This window comes from Galleria mellonella, unplaced genomic scaffold (assembly GCF_026898425.1).
Source record: "Galleria mellonella isolate WM207_F2 unplaced genomic scaffold, CSIRO_AGI_GalMel_v1 utg96, whole genome shotgun sequence".
Taxonomy (NCBI): domain Eukaryota; kingdom Metazoa; phylum Arthropoda; class Insecta; order Lepidoptera; family Pyralidae; genus Galleria; species Galleria mellonella.
Window position 1 is genome coordinate 562,111 of NW_026442179.1, and position 26,624 is coordinate 588,734.

Below are 26,624 nucleotides of genomic sequence, written 5' to 3' on the forward strand. Positions count from 1 at the left end.
TTGTGTAAAAGATTCACTATATTGTTTTGTACAGTGAGCGATTCACAGATTCAAGACAATATCGCCCCCATTACACGCCTTAAAAATATTCCTCATTCACTTCCACTAGGTAATCTTTAATACAAATATGGAACTAGTTATTTCAGTGGAATTGCTTAAACAATTATTCAATCACGATAATCATTTCACCCATTTGAGTTACAACAAACTGTAACGGGTAATAAGCTGGGACAGGATAATCTAGCATCACTGAAGACTGATCACTAATACAGTTATAAAATTTAAGTACCATAATTGCTTCCAGTTCGCACAATGTATATTAATAACATTCCTCTCTCAACCGACTAATCGAATCGACTTATCGCGTACACAATATCTTTTTCTTTGATATTTTATAAACAACGTGGTAAAACGTATTAAGTTTTTAACATAAAATCTAATCAAATAAAGGGAATATAATTTAACTATATACAATATCTCGTCACATATAACAAAATCTTACAATCTCGCTCCGCACACGACTTAACGCACTAATTCGAAATACTATCAACTTACTTATATTCGATGGACTTACATTATAATATTGTAACTTGTTCCTGATATTTTACTATTGCTGTCGTAAGTTCAGAAATACAAATATAAGGCCACACCTTTTATTTGACCGAAACTAGTTTTATACAAAGGAATGGAAACATTTAAATTGTATATCAATGTTCAAGGTCATCACAATTGTCACAATTTACAAGTGAAACTGCAAAAATAGCATACATATGCAACAGATGTACTCATTTGAAAAATGTAGACAAACTTGACTTTACCGAAAATAGTAAATTAATAAGGTCACATAAAATATACACAACGAAGACAATGGACGTTTACATAATTATGTATACACAAACTATAGAGTATATAAATCCGAATTGAAATTAAATTTTTTGTTTGATATTTAACAACAGAAAAAATTGGGTCGAACCTGAGGAGCCATTTCCCTAAACCTATCTTTAAAATTTCAATTTCAATTTGATATCACAGCGAAATCTTTATTGTAAGGACCAATACAAACTAATTTTCTAATAAAAGACAAAATTATAATAATTTTAGTTTAGTCCTTAAAACAATAGTTTCGCGAAATTATCAAAATAAAATATTGGACTAAGAAATACGTTTAGAGAACTGACGCCTCAGAATCGACCCAATAGTTTCCAAAACTCAATGGGCATACATTACAATCGTATTGAAACTCATGTTCTGTTGGAAAGTTGTAAACACTATGTGAACATCTTCAAAAGATAATATTTTTGTAAACTTACATATTAATTCTACGATTTTCCAAGTTCCAAGGTACGGAACCTTGCATAAAAATACAGGCAGCTGCCTGTCTATTATCGAATCGTCAAAAATAAAGAAGTAAATGGAAAATTCAAATTTTGCAGTTTCACTTAATTTCGCTAACAGTACTAATTACTAGTGAATCATAATCAGCGTCATTGTTAACACCACGACAAGGTCATTATAGCTATTTAACGACATTGTGGAGTCAGGTGAGGCGATGTTTACAGCTCACACTACTATTTTTTTTTTCCTTAAGGTGGATTCAGACTAAAAGAACAAAAATCACAGACCATGATCTAGAACAGAACTAAAACGGACTAGGTTAAAAAAGTTATATAGTATAATCGTCAATAGATGTCGTATGTGTCGCCGGAGAGGCGCCATAGTTATTATAAATTTCAAAACGGCCGTTTAATGAAGCGATAGGTTCAAAACCCGGCCGCTTCGAATTGTTTTTCAGCCACAAAATTATTGAAACATTATTTTTATTATAATTTAACGATGCCACCTCTTAGTACACTTTCTTTTAAAAACATTGGAGTAGTATTAAGAATTATTCACTCACTTGGTCTAAATCCTCCTCCTAAAAAAAACTAAATACAATTTTGATAGTACAAAACACTTTCACAATATGGCAAACTTATCTACATTCATTGTGATGTTAGTTCATTGTGATGTTAGGATTATTAATATTGGCTAATAACATTGAATAATGAATCCTCTGCCCTCTATAACATATTCTGTCGTGCAAACAATTAATAAAAATACACTATATCGATATAGCATTACAGTGTATTTTTTTAAATACAGAGATTGTTGCATGGTATCGGAGGAAATGGCTATATTTATTCAGTTAATAGTTATAATTTCAAAATTACAACGAAACTGTATTTCTAGGTCATTTCTCGATAATAAGTGTATAGTGTTCGATGCGTGATATACTTTACTGCATTAAAAAGTAAGGTAAAATTTACGATTGTCACGCTTCATTGTACGATAAAATCTTAAAGACATAAATTGATTTACAATTTTATTATTACAATAGGATCACTATTAGGACTTTCTTTAAAGACACTAATCATTTAAATTTCACCTTAATTTGCATAACGTAGTTTAGTAGGATTTTCCGGAACTTTTGCGGGAACGGTACATATGGTATGTACCGTTTAGAGAACATAGCTGCAGGTTCTTGTTACTGAAGCTGTTTATTATTTACACGACAGAACAATCAGTATTAGGGACTTTTACATAGCGTACGCTGCATCTCAACACTGATGGTAAGTTGAAATCTAGAGAAAACAATATTTACCACTTTATTCGCAAAATTGAGGTCCGTTGTGTACTACGATATGGACCAAAAAATTCTAACTTAACATAATTTAGTCAATAACAGAAACAATATAGAAAAAGAAATTAATATCTAACAATACATCTATTAAATCACGCCAGAATGCATTACAATGTTACAAGTTCTCAACAATTCAAATATGGTACACCGTGTTTTGATAACGAAACACGTTATTTTATATATTTATTTTAAAATACACAGATTGTTAGATATTGCACAATTAACGTCCTTTTCTATTATTGTAACCTTTTAACCGCCACAAATTTATTTGACAAATTATTTTCGTGCCCCTATCGCTCTGACGGATTTCCAACTTTTCAAATACACATAAACACATATGGTTATTTTTTCGTTTATTCGTCTGCCTTAATATATTAATTTAAATATAAAAATCTAGGGTTAATTATGTTTGTGGTTAACCTTTTACGAAACAGTTCGACTGATTTTTATAATTTTTATGTATATCTGGTAGGTATGAGAATAGGGTGTATTTCATACTGCTAGGTGGTATCAAGAAAAAAATATTGATATGGCAGAACAGCGTTTGCTGAATCAGCTTGTAAAGTAATAAAATAAAAACAGAATATATAATTAAATGGCAATTTTTTAAAATTACTTGTCTTTGAAATATTTTAAAAACTCTAATATATAAAGCAGATCTCTGAAATTACTAGCTAAATTTAAAAAAAAAATGTTTTTAGATTTAATAGCTCGTTTCAGAAAAGTCATTATAGGCTATTCAACATCACGATATTACCATGGGCGAAGCTGCAGTATATAGCTAGTACAATATGAAGTTGCCGATTTGAATCGCGCGCTAGGGACACGACATTTGCTATAAATCCAAGCGGTCAAAAGATTATTTCATTGCTGCCTTGCAGTTTATTCCATCAATGATTATAAAACACCATAACAAAAGTTCAGATATACACATGTGTTTCAAGTAATTCAACAATTCTTGTTTGCCTCCGAACCGATTAATATTACTACAAAAGTTGGTCTCTTGCATAAGAGTGGAACTGTCAAGTATAGTAACTATATAGAGTATTATCAACATAGATTGCCACATATTTTCTAATTGTATTCTCTTAACTGGTCAAAAGATGTTTAACAGTTAAAAGTAAAACCTAATCTTACTGTTTTGCGCAGTGAAAAGTGCTTTTAACCTGTTAAGTTTTAACAATGACATATATACCTAATGTTTATTTGTATTCAGTCGTTTTTCTCGAGTCCACTGTAATATCAACATTTAATAATATAAAATAAAAATTTAACACGCTTTCAGTTTTAATCTCATAGGTATCAGATAGATTCATTAAAGTTAAGATAATTTTGCTTTAAACATTGTGTGTTGGTAGTAAAACATAGCAAAATATATTTTTTAAACTTTCTACACACAATCTTAACTCTAAACCTAACTAAGATTTTCTTGAAAATTGTTAATATCAAACCCTTTACTATCAAAAATTTTAAAAGTTAATATATTGTTGAATGATTATTAAATTAATATTTTATTTTTATTTATATTATTTTTAAGTGGACGCGACAAAAATATATCTAAGTAATAGAGATGATAAAAAAAAATGTTTTAGCCCAATCGACTTCAGTTTTGTACTTTATAGAAACTTCACTATTTAAGTAGACTGACTAAAAAGTAATTCATTACTGCTCATCATCTTCAATCTACTGTAACTAAAGTAAGTATACTAAGACATAAAAATTAGAAACAGATACATGTGGCAATCCTAGAAATGACTAATCCCTTTATTGACAACTGTATAGAAATTGTTGCTGTATAAAAAATATTCGAGTATAATATAAAAATGTAGGCAAATAGTTGAGGCGGGTACCGATTTGTAGTTTCAAAAACGTAACAAACACACGAAGGAAGATTAAACAAGAGACTAGAAGACATGAAACAGCATAATATGGTATCTAATAGCTAAAACAACTTACCAAATAACATGATTCAGGTAACGCTCCCCCGACACATGTATTTGCGTAGTTTTTATTCCGCAAACTTAATTATTTATACATTTTTGGGTTTGCACAGACGAAGGGACAATCCTTGGGGCACTTTTGTCCGTCAAAATAGGACACAAACTGTGTCGTACTATATACTTTGTGGGAAATACTAAAAAGTATAGCTTCAAAAGTCCTAAAATACGGTCTGTCAGTGAATACTGACAAACCGGACCGCACAAAAGTACGCGAGTGTATCCGAAATTTATAATTGAAGTCTCAGAGCGCATCAACGCACGCGGTGGACTATATTCCGCGTGGAACACTTCTAATATCTTGCCGGCAGACAAATTATTATATATTTTACACGCTTCAAAGACTTGTGTCCTCTATAACCGAGTCCCTCGACAGCGCAAACCCTTATATTGCCTTCCGATATTTATTTTTCTGTACCCATTCATATATTACAAATCGGCACCGGCATATTTTGCTAACAGTGAATCTCGTCCTCCCTCACTGGGGCCTGCGTACAACTCAAATTCTGATGCTAAGAAACAACCTTAGTCTGACCACTGTTTATGATCCCGTGGCAGGCTGACTAAGCTGTGGTCTCTGTCTCGTAGTCCCCCTCGCCCAGATATTCACCTTCTTCGTCTTCAACTTCTTGGGCCTGTTGCTGTTGTGCCAGTAAGTGACCTTTCTTGTACGCTGTCATTTCCTGGAACAATAGAATATACATTACCAACAAAAGCAACCCGCCCGGCTTCGGCTTTTTACCAGTTCTTACATTTTTTTTTTTAATTAAATACAGCTCCTGTTATTCGCTAATAATGTAGCTTTCTATAAGTGAAAGATTTATTAAAATCGGTTAAGCATATTTTGAGTTTATTCATTACAAATAAAAAATAAAATCTTTTTCATAACATTAGTCCGGATGAGAATAAAATGTTGTTCCTTACTCTATCATATCTCGCCTTGTCCTGTTCGGAAAGCGCTTCGTACTTGGACTTAGTCTCTGGATCGGCGGCTGCCCATAACCTGCCTAGCTCCTTAGCGATATCACCCATGGAGAACATCGGATTACTCGCCTTCACCTTAGAACGTTCGTCGTTGCAGAACCAAAAGAATGCGGACCTGAGAATGAATAAATTGTTACGGTGAAATGATAGTAACTTAAATATAATATGGTAGAGGGATTCTTAAAGAGAGGAACTTTTTAATAATGGAATGGAAGCCCTGCCTGCGCTATCGGTATACGCTGATAAAACACCAATGTGAGATGATAAAAAGCAAGAAAGAAATATTTTTATTAAACTTAGATTTAAGCATTTTTTTATACAACTTAGAATGGCAAACAAGCTAACGGCCCACCTGATGAAAACTGGTAACCGTCGCCTATAGACATGAGCAGTACCATGGACATAACAGAGTATACTGTTTCGCCCATACCTCCATGCATTGCCATTCCTGAGGACTCAGGTGTTATTCCTCTGTACCCAGTAAATTCACGCCATATCCCATCCTTCAAACCGAAACACAGCCATGCAAACACAACTGAACAAAATTTCAGCCAAGAAGAACGGGCAAGAAACTCAACTGTTGCTATTTTCAAAAAGTTTAATTATATAATAGATGAGGATGACGTCAAGTCTGCTGACTCATGGTGAACAAATATATCAAGAACTAACCAAATGGTTTCCAAGTAGTACGACACGGGAGTTGACCTCATTACTAACAATCTTTTCCCCCCGTGACAAGAATCAATAGTCCATTACTGGCAATATTCCCAGTCAGGTCGACCTCCACGCGGTCCCAATGGAAACCTTAGTACCCAATATGAACTAACTGACCTCACTTGCATGAACTATAACTGACCCCGCTAGCATGAACCAATGACACGGGCTGTGTTACCATTCTATTTTAACCCATAAAATCTGTGAAGTGATTTTTTGTCGACATCAAATTATGAACAAATCAGACTATGTCAAATATATGGTAATACAATGTCCATTTTATATATATATTTTTTTTTTTATAAAAGTTAAACGTCAATTATGTGCCAAACCAATATTCAATGACCCAAAGATATCTGCAAACTGGCAAAATTGAGTCTACTGCCACTACGCTGGTATTGGTACCTAAGACAAAAAGAGACTATGGCACAATTAATTACATTATAAAAGCTCGTTGTAATTCTAATGTTAGTTTGATCATTTGGAGAGGATGGATGAAAGAAGATTTACGAAAGAGATTTATCGAGCAAGAATGAATGGAGATGTCGGCAGGGGCCGCCCTAGACGGACGTATGTCGACCAAATAGGCGACGTGCTGAAGAAGGGCCAAATTAAAAGTACCCGTAACCGGCGAGCGTGTATGAAAAGATTGATGAATGTGGAAGAAGCGAAAGAGGTTTGTTTGAATCGAAGCATTTGGCGTTCCATTGTTTCTGCCTATCCTAATAGGAGACAGGCGTGACAGATATGTATGTATGTAATTCTAATTCCAATATTCACTAAATAATTATTCAACGCCACTATATTTTATAAGTTAGGCTCTCGGTTACAATTTTATATTATTACATAATAACATGAATCATATTATCTGATCTCATAATTTAATTCTCACGATTCTAAATATAGTTGTGGCAGCTCCTATAAGAAACACCATAATTATTTTTATACGCCATGTTGTGTGATACAAACAAATGAATAAACATGACAGTTCAAAGAATATTTATAAGCGCAGATAAGCTTTTGTAATTTATTACACTCGGCACGGTATATTATAGTCACAGTGTAATAAGTAAAATATACGTTATTGTATGAAGATTCTGCTAATTTTCCGATATGTCAATACCGTAAAATCATAACAGGTTTTACTTCGATATATTTATATAAGCGAATTTATCACATCAGCCTTTTAACTGCCCCCTGATGAACATAAGCCTCCCCCTTGAAGATTTTGTCAGTAGTTGCCACGCTTGGCAGGCAGATTGGCAACCGCAATTAGGCTTTGGAGATACTTTAAGATGGACGCTGGTGCCCATCCCTCGCCCTCTCTTAGTCGCCTCTTACAACACCCATGGGAAAGGAAGGGGTGGCCTATTCTATGCCGGGACCACACGGAATTTATTAATATAATAAAATTGTAACTAAACGATATCTGTAAATAGGAGATATTTAAGAATAAAATATAAGAGGGCTCTTATTAAAACCAGCAGATGCTAAAACAATATTTTTTTCTGTCTTTCTCTGACGGTCTATCTGTATATTTGTTACAGTCATCACGCAAAAATTACTGCATCAAATTGATTGAAATTTTCACAATTATATTCCTAAATATCCAACTTAAAAACTGGTGTATGTTTTATTTTGATAGGCCAATTACGCCATCTATAAGTGGTTTATTTTATTGCTTTTCTCACATCTAAAATCCACGCGTACAAAGTAGGGGCAAAAAGCTAATTTAATAATATGTTATGATGTAGACAAATATCAAAAACAAAAACAGCGCAACTTTTTCACTACAAAAACTTACGAGATTTCATGTAAAACCGAGACAGTTATTTTAGTTAATAACTATGGAACCACCTTAGATTATATAGATAGAGTGTCTCTATAGAAATGCTTTGAGAAAAACGGGTCAACTTTTTCATACAATTTTACGTGATAAATAGTTACGAGTGATTCCTTTATAACTTCTATATTTATTTTGTCTTATAAATTCTGTACCTGTTTAATGCTTTACGCATTTTATTTATTTAATAATACGTCAAAATATATTTCATGCGTAAATATATAAAATACTGATAAAAAAAAAGATGAGTCAGCTAATTTGAAAATAAGCTGACAAAAAATTAACCCACTTTTGAGGCTCGATGTTTTATCTATATAATCTAAGGGAAGCACCTATTCAACAACTTTGTTATAAATTATTATTTAATCAATTTTTTTTTATACAACTTAGATTGGCAATTGTTTGCCATTCTAAGTTGGTTGGTTAGAATGAAAAACAATTCATGACAAACAAACACAGCCATGCAAACACAACTGCTTCACGGTAGAAACACGAATGGGACAGAGGTACCCAAGCAATCGACTTTTTTACAGTCTTACTCCCTCCCTCAGCCGTATATTTTCGATATTAGACATATTTATTTCTATAATAATTATAATGACTTAGCAATTGTACTGCAACATATTCTACTAATAAAATACTTAGTAATCGACATAGTTGATTTTGTATTACATTATAAAATACACTGGGTTGGCTGGAAGAGATCTCTTTCAGAGATAAGTCCTCCCTTGCTAACAAGTTGTTAAACTAATCGTGGCATATATTGTTTAAGTGCAATAAAGAATATATATATAAAAGTAAGTATATATACTAACTATAATACACACATGTCGTTTATAATCTGTAAAAAGCATTTACTACACAAATAAACTACAAAACATGGAGCCAAAGGTCGTGAGTTCGATTCTTTTAACATTAAAAGCTTAGTGTTAATTTAACACTTAAAAGTGTTGTGCCGTTAACGAAACAAATTACTCAGAGAGGCGGCAGTAGACACGCCCCTTGGAACATGGGATTCAAAGCTGGGATTAATGGGGGCATTGCATTTATCACATTCACCGCAACGCGTAACGCATGTTCTTTGATGTCCGTGATAATGGTCGTTGGTTATAATTAAAATATAAGGTTTGTTTTTCTATCTTTACTTAATATTTTGTTTCTATAAATGAATAATAAACATTTCTGGATGAAACAGTAATTGTCACAAGATTTCCTTTATTTCCAAACCATCCTCGCCTATCATCTCTCACTGGTGCTCTGCCAGCGTATACCGTTAGCATAGGCGTGGTTACCATTCCATTATGACTTATTAAAAAAAATGTTTTCGTTTCTTTTACTTTATGTTCTTTATTTATAAATATTAGACCAAGTGTTAATCCATGTCTATGTACCGTTGAGACATAAAAAACATGTAACAGTTTCTAGGTTTCTTTAGAAGCGTCATCAGTTTGTTGATTATTCCAAATAGTAAAAAACAACTAAATGACTCGTCGTACATAAAGGATGTCTTAAACACTTAACGCCTTATTTAGAAAAACGTAAAACCACTCATAAACCTATTTTAGCTATTGAACTGTTTTGTCTTTTTCTTTTATATTAAATTCTCAATTTTAAAGAAAGTAACGAGACAGTGTAATAGGCATATAGAAGTTTTTTGATTCTATGAATAAGGGCATAATAGATCAGACACTTTTTTCCTTTAAGTGTAAGATACTTTTTATCATAAGAATACTTTTCATCCGCAAAAATTACATCTAATATAGTTTTTACACACAACTTCGTTAACGTTAACAAGAGATATTGAGTAACCAAGATCAAAAAGTGGCCTATATGCTTCTCCATCCTATCGAATCAAAGGGTACCTTCATCATCATCATAATCATCATCATCATATCAGCCGTTCACTGTCCACTGCTAAACATAAGCCTCCCCCTTGGAGGAGTTTTGCCAGTAATTGCAACGCTGGACATGCGGATTGGCAACCACAGTTTGGCTTTGGAGATATTTTAAGAAAGACGCTGCTGCCCATCCCTCGCCCTTTATATTATAACTCATGATAATTGGTTAAGTCGTCAAGGCATTCAAGATGCCAAAAAATAACAAACAAACTCACTTTCACATGTATCACATTAAATGAACTTGGCCCACTTAAGTGGCTCAGGACCGTTCCTTAGACTCCACTCCACCGATGGACATAAATGACTAAAATGGCTATAGTGATGATATAACATAATCAGTGACCATCAACTCACAGCGAGCGCTTGGGCGCGTTCGGGTCCTTCACTTGCCGCTTGCGGCCGCGGACTTTCACGTCCTTGGGCGGCACGTAGTTCTGCATCTCGAGGTCATACCGCCGCTTGTCCTGTTCAGCCATCTCGTGGAACCGCTGCTTCTCCTTTTCCGACATTGTCTGTGAAATTTTATATAACATATTTACCACGCCTATTCAGTATTCAATTTGTGCAATGGAAATCAGCAAGAGACAATAGAGTTCGCTTAAAGAACCGACAGAGCTAAAGGCAGGTTCTTGAGTAGCAACCTAATTAACATATTGTAGTACGAGTCTCCACTAGATGGACTAGAAGGACCTCTTTCAACCAGTCAAGCTATTATAATTTTAAGGAAAATATGCAATATACCCATATTTAAATATGTTAGAAAAAGAGGAGAACGAGCTCAGAACAACTCAGTATGACAATCTATGTAGAACATGTTCAGCATTGGTAAATGTTTGATTTCTGATACATACATTACCGTATATTAAATTTTCTTCGAGCCTCGTTATTAGGTGACTCCAAAAATCTATGCACATATTTTTGCTTTCCATGCTAGTCTTGATACAGTAAAAACATAATACTCTATTACAGTTATTTTTTATACACAGGCTTGGCAAACAAGCTAAAAGTGATTACAGTAGATTAAAGGCAAACGACGTCATAGATTGATGTCTATGATCTTTGATCAGATCTGTGATCAGCGGGTCTACCATGAAATGAAATTCCGAAATTTCGGACTCAATTTTATGTTTTTGTTTATACCAAAATCGGACCAATATATGGAGTTTAAGATTTCGTTCGTCATACATCCTATCATAAAAGCCCAAGCCCAATATTTTAACATTTTTAATATTTCCAAACGGCATGTATTATGTAATTTTAACATCAAATTTCTCTATCGTTTGGCTCCGAAATTTCGGAAAACATTTCATGGTAGGCCCTCAGAATACACTATGGCGCTCAAAAAGGAAAAGCAAGATACTTAACAATAGAAATCAAAGATGAGATGCATAGAGAAACGTATTGATATAACAGGAACCAAATACGTACATTCCACCTCTCGGCACACTTCTTAGAGAAGGCCGCGAATATAACATTCTCATCGGGGTGTTTCTTCTTGTGCTCCTCGCGGCAGGTCTGCACGAAAAACGCATACGCGGTCATGCGCCCGCGCGGCTTATTATACGGCCTTGCCCGTGGCATTCTTCCCTTGTTCCCTGCCGCCTGCGCTATTAACGCTTGCTGTTGTTGGAGCTCCTGGCAGTAATTACGGAATACAAATTAAATGGTTGCTAGTAAGAACAGATACAAATATTTAAAAAGAAAGAGTATAATAACTCGTATCTCAATGATAGTAATCCTAAACCTGTCACGGCGATTCGGATATAACTTTTCCCAAGGTAAATGGGTCACGGGTCGAAATTATTACGAGCTACGCGGTTGCGTAATGGTTTTACCCATCCATATCGCTTGGGAAGAGTTGTTCATTATAAAACATGTATTACTGTATTATAAGATTATAGTTATATGGTGTTATTGTATCTATGGTTTTATTACATACTAGCGACCCACTCTGGCTTTGCACGGGTGCAATATTTGTTTGTGTAACTTTTAAACTGTTCAATACATTTTATGAAGTGTGTGAAAGTACTGCACTAATATTCCCTAAGATTTTAAAATGAACGACTAGTAGACTAGTTTGGCTGAGATATTAAACTAAAATAAATGGTGTCGAGGACTTTTTTATAAAGCTGAAAGTAGTAAATACTTATGCTATAGATTTATTTTTTAATTCAAACAGTTCAGGCAGCACACGCCATATTAAACAATTTTTGCCCACTTCAATTACATTTATTGTGATTAATTATTAAAAATATATGTTTACCAAAATAAAAAGTAGTTAATACAAGATTAATATACCTTTCTAACAGTGGAAGAATATTCAAAATCGAATCAGTACTACCGGAGATTAATCCCAAACATCTAAACTCACAAACTTTACCTCATTATAATATTAGTAAGTATAGTATGTATTAGTATAGATTCGTTCGCTGCATTTGTAATTGTTACCTATATATGATTGTTTCCATTACATCTTTTATATGAAAATAATTAATGTTAATAAAATGTATTTGTTCAAGTGTTTTATACATTTGAACAAATACGTTTTCTGTATGTAAAAAATGAAGAAATGAGTCTTTACAGATGCTTCACATCCTGTTTTAATGTAAAAAACTATATAAAAAACAGTATATAAACTAAAAGTTGTTTCAAATACGCAGTGCATTTTATGATAATTATAAAATATGTACCTGGAAAGTAGCTGATTGTCGTTGTAACGCAGCTTGGATTTGTTGTTGTTGAACAGCTTGCATGCGTTCATGCAGGTTCTGTTGTTGTTGCTGCAGTGTCTGAGCAACTTGCTGTTGTAACGCAGCTTGAGCCTGTACAAGCGCTTGGGCCTGAGCCTGGCTCACTTGTAAGGTCTGCTGTAAACTCTGTTGCAAAGGTTGTTGTTGTTGCTGTTGCTGCTGCTGTTGTTGCTGTTGTTGTTGCTGCTGTTGTTGCTGTTGTTGTTGTTGCTGCTGCTGCTGCTGGTGCTGTTGCAGCATCTGCTGCAACGTTTGCTGCTGACCTTGCTGCTGCTGCTGTTGCTGAAGAGATTGCTGCAATGTCTGACTTTGTTGCTGCAATGCTTGTTGTAAGTTCTGTTGTTGCTGCAGTTGCTGTTGCAACTGATTCTGTTGTTGAATCGCTTGATTCTGCTCCTGTTGAGATTGCTGCTGTTGTAAAGTCTGGTGGTTTTGTTGAATTCCGTTTGCCTGTTGATTTCCCTGATCAGGATCAGGGCTCGACTGATTTTGAGGCTGTAACAAAATATAAGATATTATATATTGTCCAAATTTGACTCATAATAAGTGTGCTAAATGTTATAAAGCGAGGTTGTCTAGCAATTGGCATGTTGCTGCTACATCAACCATTTATTTACTGAAATTGTACATATATGATGTCTTAAACTTTAGTAAACTTATAAAAATTATAAGATACTTTGTTTCAAAAATTAATTTAGTTCGATACTCAAGTGCCAAGGGACGGAATGTAAATAATACGCAAAATGATTGCCTCCGTTCTCGATCAATATCTATTCTTATTAACCAAATGGTACTGTTGGCGATTCTCTTTGCCTGAATCATTGAATTTGTTTACACAATCTAATTCGATTCAAAAGCCATTTATAATAATAATGAAGTATCCGTTGTTATTTGTGAGTTATGGGTGTTATTAAATCAGACTACAAGTTTATTTTTTTTTTGTTATGATTTTTTAGTTTTTATATCTTCCTTACATACATATTATACCTATTACCTATCGAGCCCTGAAATTATTTTTCAAATGAATTTTAGCTACCTTGTTAAACTTGAATCATGACTATTACTATGAAACAATTGTTTTTAAAAAATTCAGCTTAAGATAATCACTAATTATAAAAATGCATTAGTACATACTTGGGACAAGAAAGTTACTAGTATTTGATTTCGTCCAGTATTTCCAATGACTTATTTTAAAGAGAGAGGCGCGCCTCCCATCTAAAGGGGAGCGCGCAAGCCAGTTCAGTAGGGCGCATGGACTCAAAATTAACTTCGAAATTGTAAAACGGGACCCTTACATGTTACTTTGGGAAGCTCTTATCTAAATAAATAGAATAATTAAATACTATTAGCCTGATTGAATTCTCTGCTTGCCCCAAGATGGTAAATAATGACTTTACATACAAATAAATACATGTTATATGCGCTATTTTTATTACGTACAACAATGTCCATGAAAATTAAATAAATATTTATATACCTAAAAAAGCAATATTCATATAAATTTCGTCATACTTGTGAACGAATGTTACTTTACAACTTTCCATCAGGTGGACCGTCAGTTTGTCTTCCATTCTAAGTTGCATAAAAATACCTTGTTTTTCTGTTTCGTATGTTTAAATGTATTAATTGGCTATGCTAATGATCTTCTATGCTCAAACACATTTATCTAAAAAGTAAGAGAGACTATGGAATTTCTAGTAAGATCTCAAACTTTGCAAAGAAGTTCCGAACCCAGCACTAGAATAGAAAAAAGATATAATTCAAAAGAAATTTAAATTAATTTATTTCTATTATAAATTTATACTAATGTTATAAAGAACATTTGATTTTTTGATTGTAATAAAAAGTAATTAACCGATTTTAAAGATTTAACTATAAAAAACTACACTCTCAGTTAATACTATAGGCTAATATCCTATTTTCGTAAATTCTATCTACCCTGGCAAAGCCGGGCCGATTCGTTAGAACATAATATGAAGGTAAAGCTTCGAGTTCACTCGACTATTTATATATGGAAACTGTAATGTTTAATTTCGCCACGTCGTCAAATTAGAAAGAACCACTTTGTATGTACCCGGCATAGATTAGGCCACCCTTCCTTTCCTGTTGGTGTCGTAATCGACTAAATGGTAGAGGGATGAGCAGCAGCGTCCGTCTTAAAACATCTCTAAAAGCCTAACTGCAGTTGCCAACCTGCCTGCCAAGCATGGCTACTACTGGTAAACTCCCCTTACGAGCAAGGCTAATGTTCAGCTATGGACAGTTAACCACCCCCTGTCTATCTTCGAAGCTACTAAGCCTAAAATACAGGAGTGTTAATAAATAAAAACCTATGATATTTAAAGTAACATAGGAAATTTATCAATATTTGTGCGCATATATTTAATTTGCTGTTATAATGTTACAACTAATTTGCTACGAATACACTAGGCAATCAACGTACGGAACCATCTCCACGCGAGTTTAACTGGAACTTGCCCAGGTTTCTTTTTAATTAATCGCATCAATGCTCTAAGTATTACTTTACCAGTGTACATTCAAATTTCTATTACATATATTAACATTTAAATGCTATGGTTTTTTAGTTTTAATTCTACAAAATAAACGAAAAATGGAGATGCCACAATGAAAGCTGCATTGAATATCGGAAGATAATGTCCTTCCGCTCCTTTCCGTTCTTTTTCAATGAACGCGCTTTTTCAATTCTTTTAATTCCGGAACTGAATATAAGCAAATTTTCCGGAACCAGGTACTTTTAAGCGTATTTCAAAATTAGAAGCTTTTCGATTTGTTTTATTTTCAACCGACTTTTAAAAGACGCAGGTTCTCAAATCGGTTAATTCTTTTATGTATGTTACTTCATAAACCTATCGGTTCTAAACCGATTTGGAAAATCCTTTTTTTATCTGAGAGGATATACTTGCAGATTGGTCTCATAGAAATTTTATCAAAATAAATAAAAATAAATGATTTTGTCATAACCGAAGTCCGCTTTTTTGGTACGTAATCTTAATTACTTAATTATATCTTAATTAAATTTGCCAATTCTGAACGGACTGACAACTATTTTTATAGAATTTACTGCCCTGGTCCCATAATAATTTTATCACTCATAAAAGCGCTTTTCCAAACTAAAAAGAAATTGGTATATTTGTATATCTATTTATAACGTCACTAAATTAAAGTCTATAAAAGAAGTAATTACATTAGCAATAGGGATGGGTCATATAATCAACCTCGGACAACTTGTCCGAATAGGTAAGTCCTACTTCGACTGAGAGGTGAACCGACGAATCCAACTCGGCTGAGTAGCATTCAAAAAACTACATCATATCTTTTCATCCAAAATACCCCAGTTTGAAGATGAAAATCTTTAATTAATGCATGTTGCCAGTGATGACTTATGGCACCGAAATATGGTCTTACACCATTACCCGTATGCAACAGATAAAAATTACTCAGCGAACTATGGAGAGGGCTATGCTCGAAGACTCTTCATGATAAAATTTGAAATAAGGACATACGCAAAAGAACCAAAATAACCGACATAGCCCGAAGGATAAGCAAGCTGAAGTGGCAATGGACTGGCCACATAGCTCAAAGAATTGACAACCACTGGAAAAATAAAGGTGCTTGAATGAGGAAAGATGCAGTGTAGTAGTAGTAGTGTACCTTCCACTAGATATTGGCTGAGATGATGATGATGATGATAATGGTATATTATTAACAATTGGGTTCGGCTTCACATGTATAAAAAGAATTTACAAATATAATATATTTTACTCACTGATAATGTGTTGGTTCCTATTTTTAATATTAATATAGATATAATTATATGGTAATTTTTCCATAAACAAGAAACACATTGTCCCAAAGTACATTTTAATTATTTGATGATATATTACTATTTTTTTAATCTGTTTTTAAATAATGATAATATGCTGACTACTCTTATCAGGGTCAAACTCCTTCAATAATATAACATTATTGTAATAAATATATATTGTAATAAATTCTTTCTAAATACTCTGGTATGTTATGGTATGTCCTCTAGTACATCTCATTTTCATAATAGCAAGTCTTATGTTAAATAATTTAATACCTTTATTAAAATAGTTGACTTTAAACATATTTATGTAAGCAATACAAGAATACAGATACCATGTTGATAGAATACAGTGATAATTAATAGTAAAGAATATTTTTAATGCATGCATGCATTTTCTAAAAAAATACACTTTTATGATACCTAAGGAAACAGGCATGTGATTCAGGACCTACATTTCCCATTTAAATCTAATGCTCAAACTTGAACTACTGGTGATCTACCTCAACATTGTTAGACTATGATTATTCAACTCAGAGGCTGCAAGTGTGTGTGATGCACAATTATCATCTATGTAGGGTGTATTGTGGTATACATATGAGTTTTTCACACATCGCTATCTACAAATTGATTGTAATGAAATGCTTAAGCACCCCTAATCTAATATATCCTACTAAAACTATACATACTTTTTAAATGTTTGTTATTCAATCACGCTTCAAGGCAGTAAATAAAATTTGTATAAAATTTAACACACAGATGAACCATATTCTTGTTTCACACATAATTTATTTATTTATTTATTGGAAAACCAACAGCATAATGTACTTTATATACTTTTACTTTTGTAAAACCAATATATAGACAATCCATTAATAATGTAATTTTAATATGGCCCTAGTCACAACTGTAAAATTACAAGGTTAACACAAAACTAACCTTATAACTTTACAGCTATTCAATCAAAGGCGAATCATATGTCAACAGCCACTAGATAAGTATGTTGTCTTCCAAACTCACAAATTTAGGAATCCATTTGTATTCTTCTCATCTTCTATCAGAGAATATATCATGCATTTTTTTTAGAACCATGCGTAAGAAATCAAAATTACAGTAAACAAAACCCTTTTATTGTCCATTTTATTACTTACACCTTATATATTTCAATATTAAAAAAGTAGTCTGTTTCTTACAAGGAGCAATTAAAAATTTTAATAAGGCAATTTTTGATCAGTAGATATTTTTTTTATATATATAATAAAATAATAAAAAGTGTGCTCAATTGACATAAAAAAAGATAATACTTGCCAAAAAAAATACAGGAAAATAAACACGGAGACGACGCCAAAATGTAAAATAATTAGACACAATTAGAAACAATTTATCTTAACTAAAAATTTAAGTAGATACCATTCTCCAAACTAAAAGAAAAAACGATAAACTAAAATCCTGAAATGAAGACTAAAAAATACAATTGTATTGAAAGATGTAAATTTTGCATAGACAAAAACAAAAATTTAAAATAAGTAATTAAAAATACAATTTGTCACTAAATACCGAGTAGTATTAATTTATCCACAATGGGAAAGGCAAAGGAACTTAATCATACAGCCTGATCTTCAAAAATTTGTCAATCAATGAGGTCGATTCTGAGATGCCATTTTCTAAACCTATCTCCTTAACTAAAATTTCAATTTGATATCACAAGAATTTTTTTTAATAGGGACCAATAACAACTAATTTTTTAATAGATTTAAGTCAAAATTAATATAACTTTATTTATAATGATCCATAAAGCAGTAATTTCGGAAAATCATCCATTTAAAATATTACCTCAGAATAAGCCCCAATGTCTCAAACAAAAAATAAAAACACATATATATATTATATATGATAGATTTACGACTTTGGTTTTTTAGCCATCTTTGATTTCAATTACTTTATTTGCAGTGATTATTTTTCTTGAAAAATGTTAATTGAATCCATTTTGATGTAATTAGTGTTTTAATAGTATGGAGGATAAATTCATAGACAATTGGTTATGTTTTGAAGAATAGATAGCAGGAGGCGGGGTATCTCTTTAGGTAGAAATAGTGCTGCATACTGAATGAAAATGAATGAGTAACTCATAATAATGCTTTAAAAATTTTCAGTAATTGAATATACTTTTTATATTTGGACGAAGTACTTTACTACTAAATTATTTATTTATTATGTGAGTATTTCACCATTTTTATACATTGATAGGCTTGAAAATTCTTTTAAAAAACTTACGATTATACTCAATATAATGAACTTTTAATATATTATTTTGCTTTTTTCTTTCTCATAACAAATAATGTATATTAGCCGAGTGTATTATATTATAACTACGTTTATTAAGATTACTGAAGTAAGAATACTATTATATAGTACTAGTTATAATTATTAAATTTGGAAAATGTCCGTACCGTAGGAGACGAAGTTTGTTGAGATTCAACTGTTCCTGATGTATACCACCATGGCTGTTGGGCAGATTCTTCCCTGGTATTTGACCCAGGCATTAAACGATAATCATAGCTAGTCGTGGAAGTATCTCCACCATTGTTTGAAAAGCCACCAGTCATTTTATATGTATAAAGTTGATGTGTAGCTGCCGCAGTACTTCTGGCGACTTCTTCATTTAATTGTTGTTGGTGCTGTAGTTCACCTGCGCCACCCGGCCACCACGAGGATTCGTCGCGCGCACCCCAAGCGCCCCCCGTCGCGCCTCTGTCCCCCATATTACAGTCGCCGCTTTCGGACAACCAGTTTCTTTATGCCCTCGGGCTATGTACTTCAAAATATTCTTTGTGTTTTAGCACTTTTAAGAAACATAACTTTCGGTCTAACTTACAGTATACCCACTTATTGTAAAGTAGATAGATATTTTCACCTGTATCACTATCACTCTTTACACAAATCAGTTTTTATAACAAAGACTCAATATGTCTAGGCGTGGTAAAACATCATCAATGTATATTATATCTAAATTAACAATACTGCACAAGGTCTCACTTGTTATTTAATATAAAAGCTGCCGGCTGTAAGTTACTCTCCACGCGCGTAGGTTTTGTCTTCGTTTGTACTTAAAGTCAATAAAGTTGGCAACGTCGCATAACGAGACGCTAAACAAGTGCACACAGGCGCCCTCAACGCGCAGCGGCCGATACGGAAACGATCGAATATATACGAAGAGAGCCCGAATATACACGAAACGGCAACAAGTTCGTCCAGCAACCGGTCAATAAGACGATTAGCGCAGCTAGAGCAATCCGCCGTCGTATTGAAATTCTTTTGTTTCGAAATTAATAATGTTAATGTAATTATAGTTGTATTAAATAAAATATAATTAATAGGAAAATACTAATATACCTCACCTTCTGTCTCATATTCCCAATTAAGATACAGATTATTTAGTAATAAACAAATTATGTAAATATACGTGAAAATAAATAACTATACTACAGCTTACCTATTATATAAATGATATAGATTATCTACCTGCTAATAATAATATTAAATAGCAAAAAAAAAGAGTAATGCATTAGTAAACTAAATTATTTTCAGTCAGCTGTTAATATTTGTTGGTCAATATAGTTTGTAATATAAATAAATTTAATTTGTATGTAAAGCTTGAGATTAAACAATAGATCAAATTTAACTGTAAATTAGAAATTAAACACATTAACAGTGTTTTGTAACGCCAGATATTATTTCATGGGATTTATGAGTACAATTTAAATGTAATTTTATCGTAGTTTCATCTAACCTGTTTTCACAAGAATTCTTAAAAGCTTCTTTCTCTTCTTTCTACTGCTCACATCTAATTTAATTAAATTGCTAAAGATTTGGCTGTATGTTGGCCAATATTTTTTTTTTTCACTTTTTTATACTTACACATTATTAAATATTTAATAAAGTATTATGTAAGCCGTAATTATTACTTTACTCTTACTGCAAACGAACATTGACGTATGATAAATATAATATACGTATATAATATATCAATTCAAATATGCAATTTAGATTTATATATTTTTACAATGACAATAATAATAAATAACAAGCAATAATATTTATTTGAATTTACATGAAAATCGCTTATATTTTTTAAAATACGTAATATTAGTAATAATATTCTCAGAATAAACCTTTTTTTTTTACTTATACCTATATATTATAGTCAATCAAGTAAAAAATACTATCATTTTTTTTTCTATATGTATTAAATATTTATAATATATAGTTAATCAAGAAATACCATCAATACTATTTACCAAAAATTAAAACCAAGTAAATAGAGTAAAATCGGAATCGTTGCATACTTTTAAGGAAATGAGGAGGAAACATGGGCCTAAAACCAGTAGAAAATGTTGAACCCCCTATATTAACACGGTGCATTCCGTTGTTAAGCCGGTTAGGTTACTTCTTAACCTAACCTCAAAATTTTTGTCATATTTGAATGTTTAATTCACAAAACTTCCCTCGTTATTTATTCTTAGCATAGTATGTATATCTATTCTTAGCTACGTACATTACGTATGGCTAATGACTTCAATTTCACCCTGTGTAAAATGTTAATTTTTGCATGACTTTTAAGTTTTATTTAAACAATGTATGTACAATAAAAACATTTTGATTTGATGTATGAAACATCTATATTAAGTAGGTATCTATTTAATATACAATGCTTTGATTTTTTCTTAGCATTACTTAATATTATAAATGTAAAAATGAATTTGTTTGTTTGTTACCTCTTGGCGTATTAATGACACAATCATCGTTAAATCTTATATAAATATACTATTTGATGAAATTAAACCTAAATGTTCCAAATTATGTCTATATTAACTTCAATAAAAAAAAAATTACGTAAATCGATTTAGAATCTAACAAGGTGTTTAATATAGATTAAATTTTCGTGTAATGTCAGCTTTTAGCAAATTTAACAAAATTATAATATTATTAAGCAAAAAAGCGCTATCAACGATACAAAATTAACTCACCGACGACATAGCCCAACAGAAATTTTGATGGACGAACAAATAAAAATTGCGTTACTACTTCGATGACGTCAACGGGAAACACATATTAGAAAGCCTACAACAATACAAAAATAAATGTCAATAAAAAACGTCTAAAACATGTTATATCTTTTGAGATATTAATGAAAAATTTATGGATTTAAATAAGAAATGAATAAAATTATAGAGGAGAAGGAGAATTATAATGCAAGAAATAGCATGCTTTAAATAAAAGTGAAAGTATAAACAAACGCTGACAGTAGAAATAAAATACCAAGAGTATGTTGAAGTAAATTGTAGTTGGACTAATATTATTCTTTAAGTTATTAAAGTTTAAGTAATGGTTTCAACTGTGAGTGCGATAAAAATCAAACTAGGTAAATGGTTATTATTTAACGCGCTTTAATCTTTTCGTTGAAAATTTGCAAACTATTTTGTAATCACTTACTAACATCCAATTAAATTTGGGGCAGTTATATAAATTGGGTGGTAATGCAATGTCATGGGTACCATTGAATTAGTTTGATGATGAAGATGCTATAGATAGCTCTAAACTACACATGATTAATCTGTCCTCCAATTTAAGCTGGTTCGATTTGTTATAATAGGTATTGATGTAGTATTTACTATATAGTTTTTTTTACAATAAACGCTAATTTGTAAAACCATTTCCGCTTTTTTTTTTTAATTATTCAGAAAATTTTGACAAAAAAAAATGGTAATTATAAATAAACAAACAACTGTGACAATGTTTTAAAATGTAATTTGTTATAAATCTTATAATAGCCTTGGAATATCTATCTGTCTGCAACAATTTCCTATACTAATTGTATTAATACATATTCAAAGTCTCCTATTTAATTATTTGAGCTAGTACAGTGTAGTAAAATGGGATAAAAAATTCTGTGACCATGCGTTAGCCAAATTATTGCCTGGAGCATTACATTTTATTTGTATTCGAAAGGTTTCATATACTACGTTCAAATAAGAAATAAAGTCAAATTATTAAGTTCAATACTGATTGCAAAAAAATTAAGGACGAAGGAAGAATACAGAAAAGTCTTTTTACTACTGTATGTAATATTTTATTATTGTTCTAATCAGCATCTATTGGAATTATCCCTGGTGTTATAGGGTACGGTAATATTTTACCATCAGAAAATTTGTATGGTTGTTTGATAGTATCTTGAAAAGAGTGAATGAGAAACGAACTTTAATTAAAACAATAGAGAATAGAAGAAGCAAAATACTGAGCCACCTTATACGACATGACGATTTTTTTAAGAGCATAGCAGAAGGAAAAATAGAAGGCAAAAGAAGAAGGGGAAGACCAAGGAATAACTACATGGGACAGATAAAAGAAACACTAGGTGTCATGTCGTCAAGGTCACGAGGTCAAGGATATGGCCTGGGATAGAACTGACTGGAAGAAGATGTATGAATTATTTGCACCGACAAGAGGAAACTCTTAAATGAAAAGAAGTTTGATATTATAAATAAAATATAATACCATAGTAGTAAAAAAATCAAGATGATTTCAGCCATACTTCTTATATATATATATATATATATATATATATATATATATATATATATATATATATATATATATATATATATATATATATATATATATATATAAAAGTGCGAAATGATATGAATTCTAGAATTAACGCTGTTTTTAAATTGCTTATCGTAGCCACCAATATAACTGAATATGAGTGAGCATTAAATGGTTGTAAAATTCTCCTCAATGAAATGGTTGCCCTAAGTTCCATGTAATACATGGAGTACTATTTATTCTTCCTGATTTAATCACCTTTACATTACTCTTTCCGTTATTGGACTGATTGTACTTCTGCATATGTCAGTCAACGAGGAACAATATGTTTGGTAATAATTGGAACTAACATTCCCTGGACAAAATTTAATAATTGTTCGCCATAGATCTTGCTACCTTCCACCAGCAAATAGGGTAGTACTGTGATCCCTGTGGCTACATTGTTATGATCCGCTTACTTACTTTATATCTGCGTTAACAAAGAAAAATAAAATGTAGAGCAGGTATGGCTTCTGGGTGATATGTGCCTGCATCTAACATCCATCATAATAACTTGAGGTTGACTTAAACCTATATATGAGTTTTATAAGCAAAAAAACAAGTATTTTTTTATAATATAGGGGGCAAACGATCATACGGCTCACTTGATGGTAAGTGACTACAGCCGCCCATAATAGTCTGTACTACCGGCTTTTTAAATAGGAATATGCTCTTTTCTTATCGGTTATGATGTCGTCTCGGTTCTGCTGAAAGTTGATTCCAAAGAATGGTTGTGCGTGGAAGAAAGTGCCTTGAAAAACGAAGTACAGAAAAAAGATGCGATAAGTAAAGGATCATGATGTGATTTTACGAAGTATGCTAAGCTACGGCCCTGCACCATGCAAGAGTCCGAATATACATTCATATCCTTCGGGACGCCATCATAATTATATATAGGTATGTAACTAATATTCTGATATGATAATAATCATTATTTATCTCAAAACTACGACATACTGCTGAAAAATACCACACTATGTAAATTTATAATAGAGGTTCTCCCATAATTGTCATTGATACATCATAAGTCGAAAACAAATAATGCAATTTGCCAGTGATATCTGTACATACCTATTATAGTCTTTTCAGTCCAAGTGCATAAGATAAAACATGATTAACAGTTAAGTGACACAAAACTTATCATTTATTACTCTTGCATGATATAAGACAGCGTTGTAATAATATCATAACTAATTACTTATTGTATTACGTATATATGAAGTAAGTAATTCCTATTATATAAATATAAAATAAAATTTAAATCTTAAGGAATTAATATTAATTATTGACACCAACAGATTAACGTTAAGTTACGTAGAAATACTACATATTAGTTTGAATACAACGTCAATGTACAATATACGTGAAATAGCTAAAAGTTTTGAACTCCTTGTTGGCTAATCTAGCTCATAAATTTGATTCTTTTAAGTTTCAGTTATTACATCTTGTAATAAAAAAGATATACCTAATTATATTTTTACATTGCACAAGGATGTAATATAGCAGTACAATTATAGCGTACGAAGTCATAAGACCTTAGTCATCAGTAATAGCAACGCATGAGGCATATAAGCAGCACTTCATAGACACTATGATAGCGTCTGTGAGGTACTATTTATGTTATTAACTTGTTTGTTTTTCTAAGATTATTCCTTTCATAAAAAAAAAAATACGGAATCATATATAAATTATTAATTACAATTATTCGTATATATTCATATATAGTGGGTCCCCATAATCAATCAGTATTGCTAAACATAGGCCACTTTCGGGCACTCTACTAATCCCAATCTTCAACATTTCGCTTCGGTGATTGGTCCAAGATTTATTAGGTACTGTATCACCTTAAACAACAATCACGAAGTGACATAAATATATCGTCAATAAATTTAAATGTATGGAAGATACATCGTTACGTATGTATATATATGTTTATTTTTTAAAGCAATAATATTTTTTTTATTTTATTTATTCATAAACAAAAATTTGTATTTGAATGTCATAGTATATACAATATAAAATGAATAGGAAAATAATAAAACAATAATTGTTTAATATAAGTAAAATTAGCCACAAGATTTTCATATTTACTAATACAGGCAAAAGAGAAAATGCAAAAATACAGTTGCATTCGCTCCCATCCTCACCCTTGGCATGTTCCATCTGCAAAATTCGACTCAAAAAGACAGGATATATTTCCCAATGGTTCTTAAAAATGTTAATGAAGGACATTCGAGAAATACATCTTTTTTACATACAATAGTACGACTTAATTTTTACTCGGATTTTTCGGCTGTGATTTCCTTCTTTCCATAAATCAAAAATATGATAAAAGGTTATATATTTTCCGGATCATGAGTTCATATTAATTTTTAGAAATACATGAAAAAGATGGCAATCAATGCCCCTAATATTAAAATGATTTGAATTAATGAAAACAGATAAAATATAAAAGAGATTGTTTTTATAACAAGATATCAAGCAGTTATCTTTTTTATTTATATTGAGTAAAACTTTACATCACTTTTCAGTGGTCTCTTTTTTACTTTATCACATTATTGTTATTAGTATAAAATAAAAACCTTCAAAACTTTCCATTTCTTAAAAAAAGGCGCCTTTATACACGGAGCAAGTATAGTCTCGCCTCGTAATCAATCATCAAATATTATACTATAATTTTTTTTTTAATTTTAGTTACCTAATAATTATTTTGTTTTTACTAAGTAAATAAGTTCATCTTATATGTCAGAAAACACATTTTTTGACAATCCTGTATCAAAATATATCATTCTTAAATTTTACAAAACATACTTTCTTATATAGGTAACACCACACACAGCAATATTGAAAATGTTATATATGAACTCCAATAATAACTAGATAGGTACTCACATACACTATATTGTCAGTATGTATAACTATAATGTCACTACTCTAGCCCTCGGCAGCCATTTGCTTACAAAATTAGAATGTGAAACTATAAATATCACTTTTAATCTAACACTCACGCATAAATGTAAAATTCAGTATTACAATACTACACTTATTGGATTTCGTAAAATGTTATAACAATAATCTTATAATAAAACTCACCGCGTACGTGTTTATTACAGTGATCACACGATTTCAGCGCTTATTACGTAGGAAACTTCACGTTCATTATAATGTATAGTCTAGCAAACGATATCGACAACAAAAAACTGTGATTGGTTCAAATTAAATACCCCGCCATTCTGTGACCAATCAGTAAGCAGGCGTCGGCTTTATTTTTTGTTTATAGTACAAAC

At 31.8% G+C, this 26,624-nt stretch overlaps 1 protein-coding gene across 3 annotated transcripts; it reads right to left on the reverse strand.

Moving 5' to 3' along the window:
* On the reverse strand, window positions 1-26,565 carry LOC113509083 (high mobility group protein DSP1-like). Of its 3 annotated transcripts, none has more exons than XM_026892365.3 (7): window positions 26,431-26,565; window positions 21,720-21,813; window positions 12,807-13,361; window positions 11,545-11,751; window positions 10,471-10,628; window positions 5,602-5,776; window positions 1-5,360 (listed from the first exon to the last, which is right to left on the reverse strand). In XM_026892365.3, the coding sequence occupies exons 2-7, from the start codon at window positions 21,726-21,728 to the stop codon at window positions 5,241-5,243; spliced, it is 1,224 nt and encodes a 407-aa protein (XP_026748166.2). In that variant the 5' UTR covers window positions 21,729-21,813; window positions 26,431-26,565; the 3' UTR covers window positions 1-5,240. The 3 variants fall into 3 exon arrangements, with proteins under 3 accessions (XP_026748166.2, XP_026748167.2, XP_026748165.2); XM_026892366.3 differs by lacking the exon at window positions 26,431-26,565 and adding an exon at window positions 26,230-26,424; XM_026892364.3 differs by lacking the exons at window positions 21,720-21,813; window positions 26,431-26,565 and adding an exon at window positions 19,143-19,713.
* Between the last annotated feature and the right edge of the window lie 59 nt (window positions 26,566-26,624).

Excerpts from the sequence above, each read along its gene's own strand:
- LOC113509083 (XM_026892364.3), bottom strand. The coding sequence starts at position 19,454 with ATGGGGGACAGAGGCGCGACGGGGGGCGCTTGGGGTGCGCGCGACGAA. Across the intron at positions 13,362-19,142 it reads AACAAACTTCGTCTCCTACG|CCTCAAAATCAGTCGAGCCC; the intron begins GTACGGACATTT and ends ATTTTGTTACAG. Across the intron at positions 10,629-11,544 it reads AGTGTGCCGAGAGGTGGAAT|ACAATGTCGGAAAAGGAGAA; the intron begins GTACGTATTTGG and ends AAAATTTCACAG.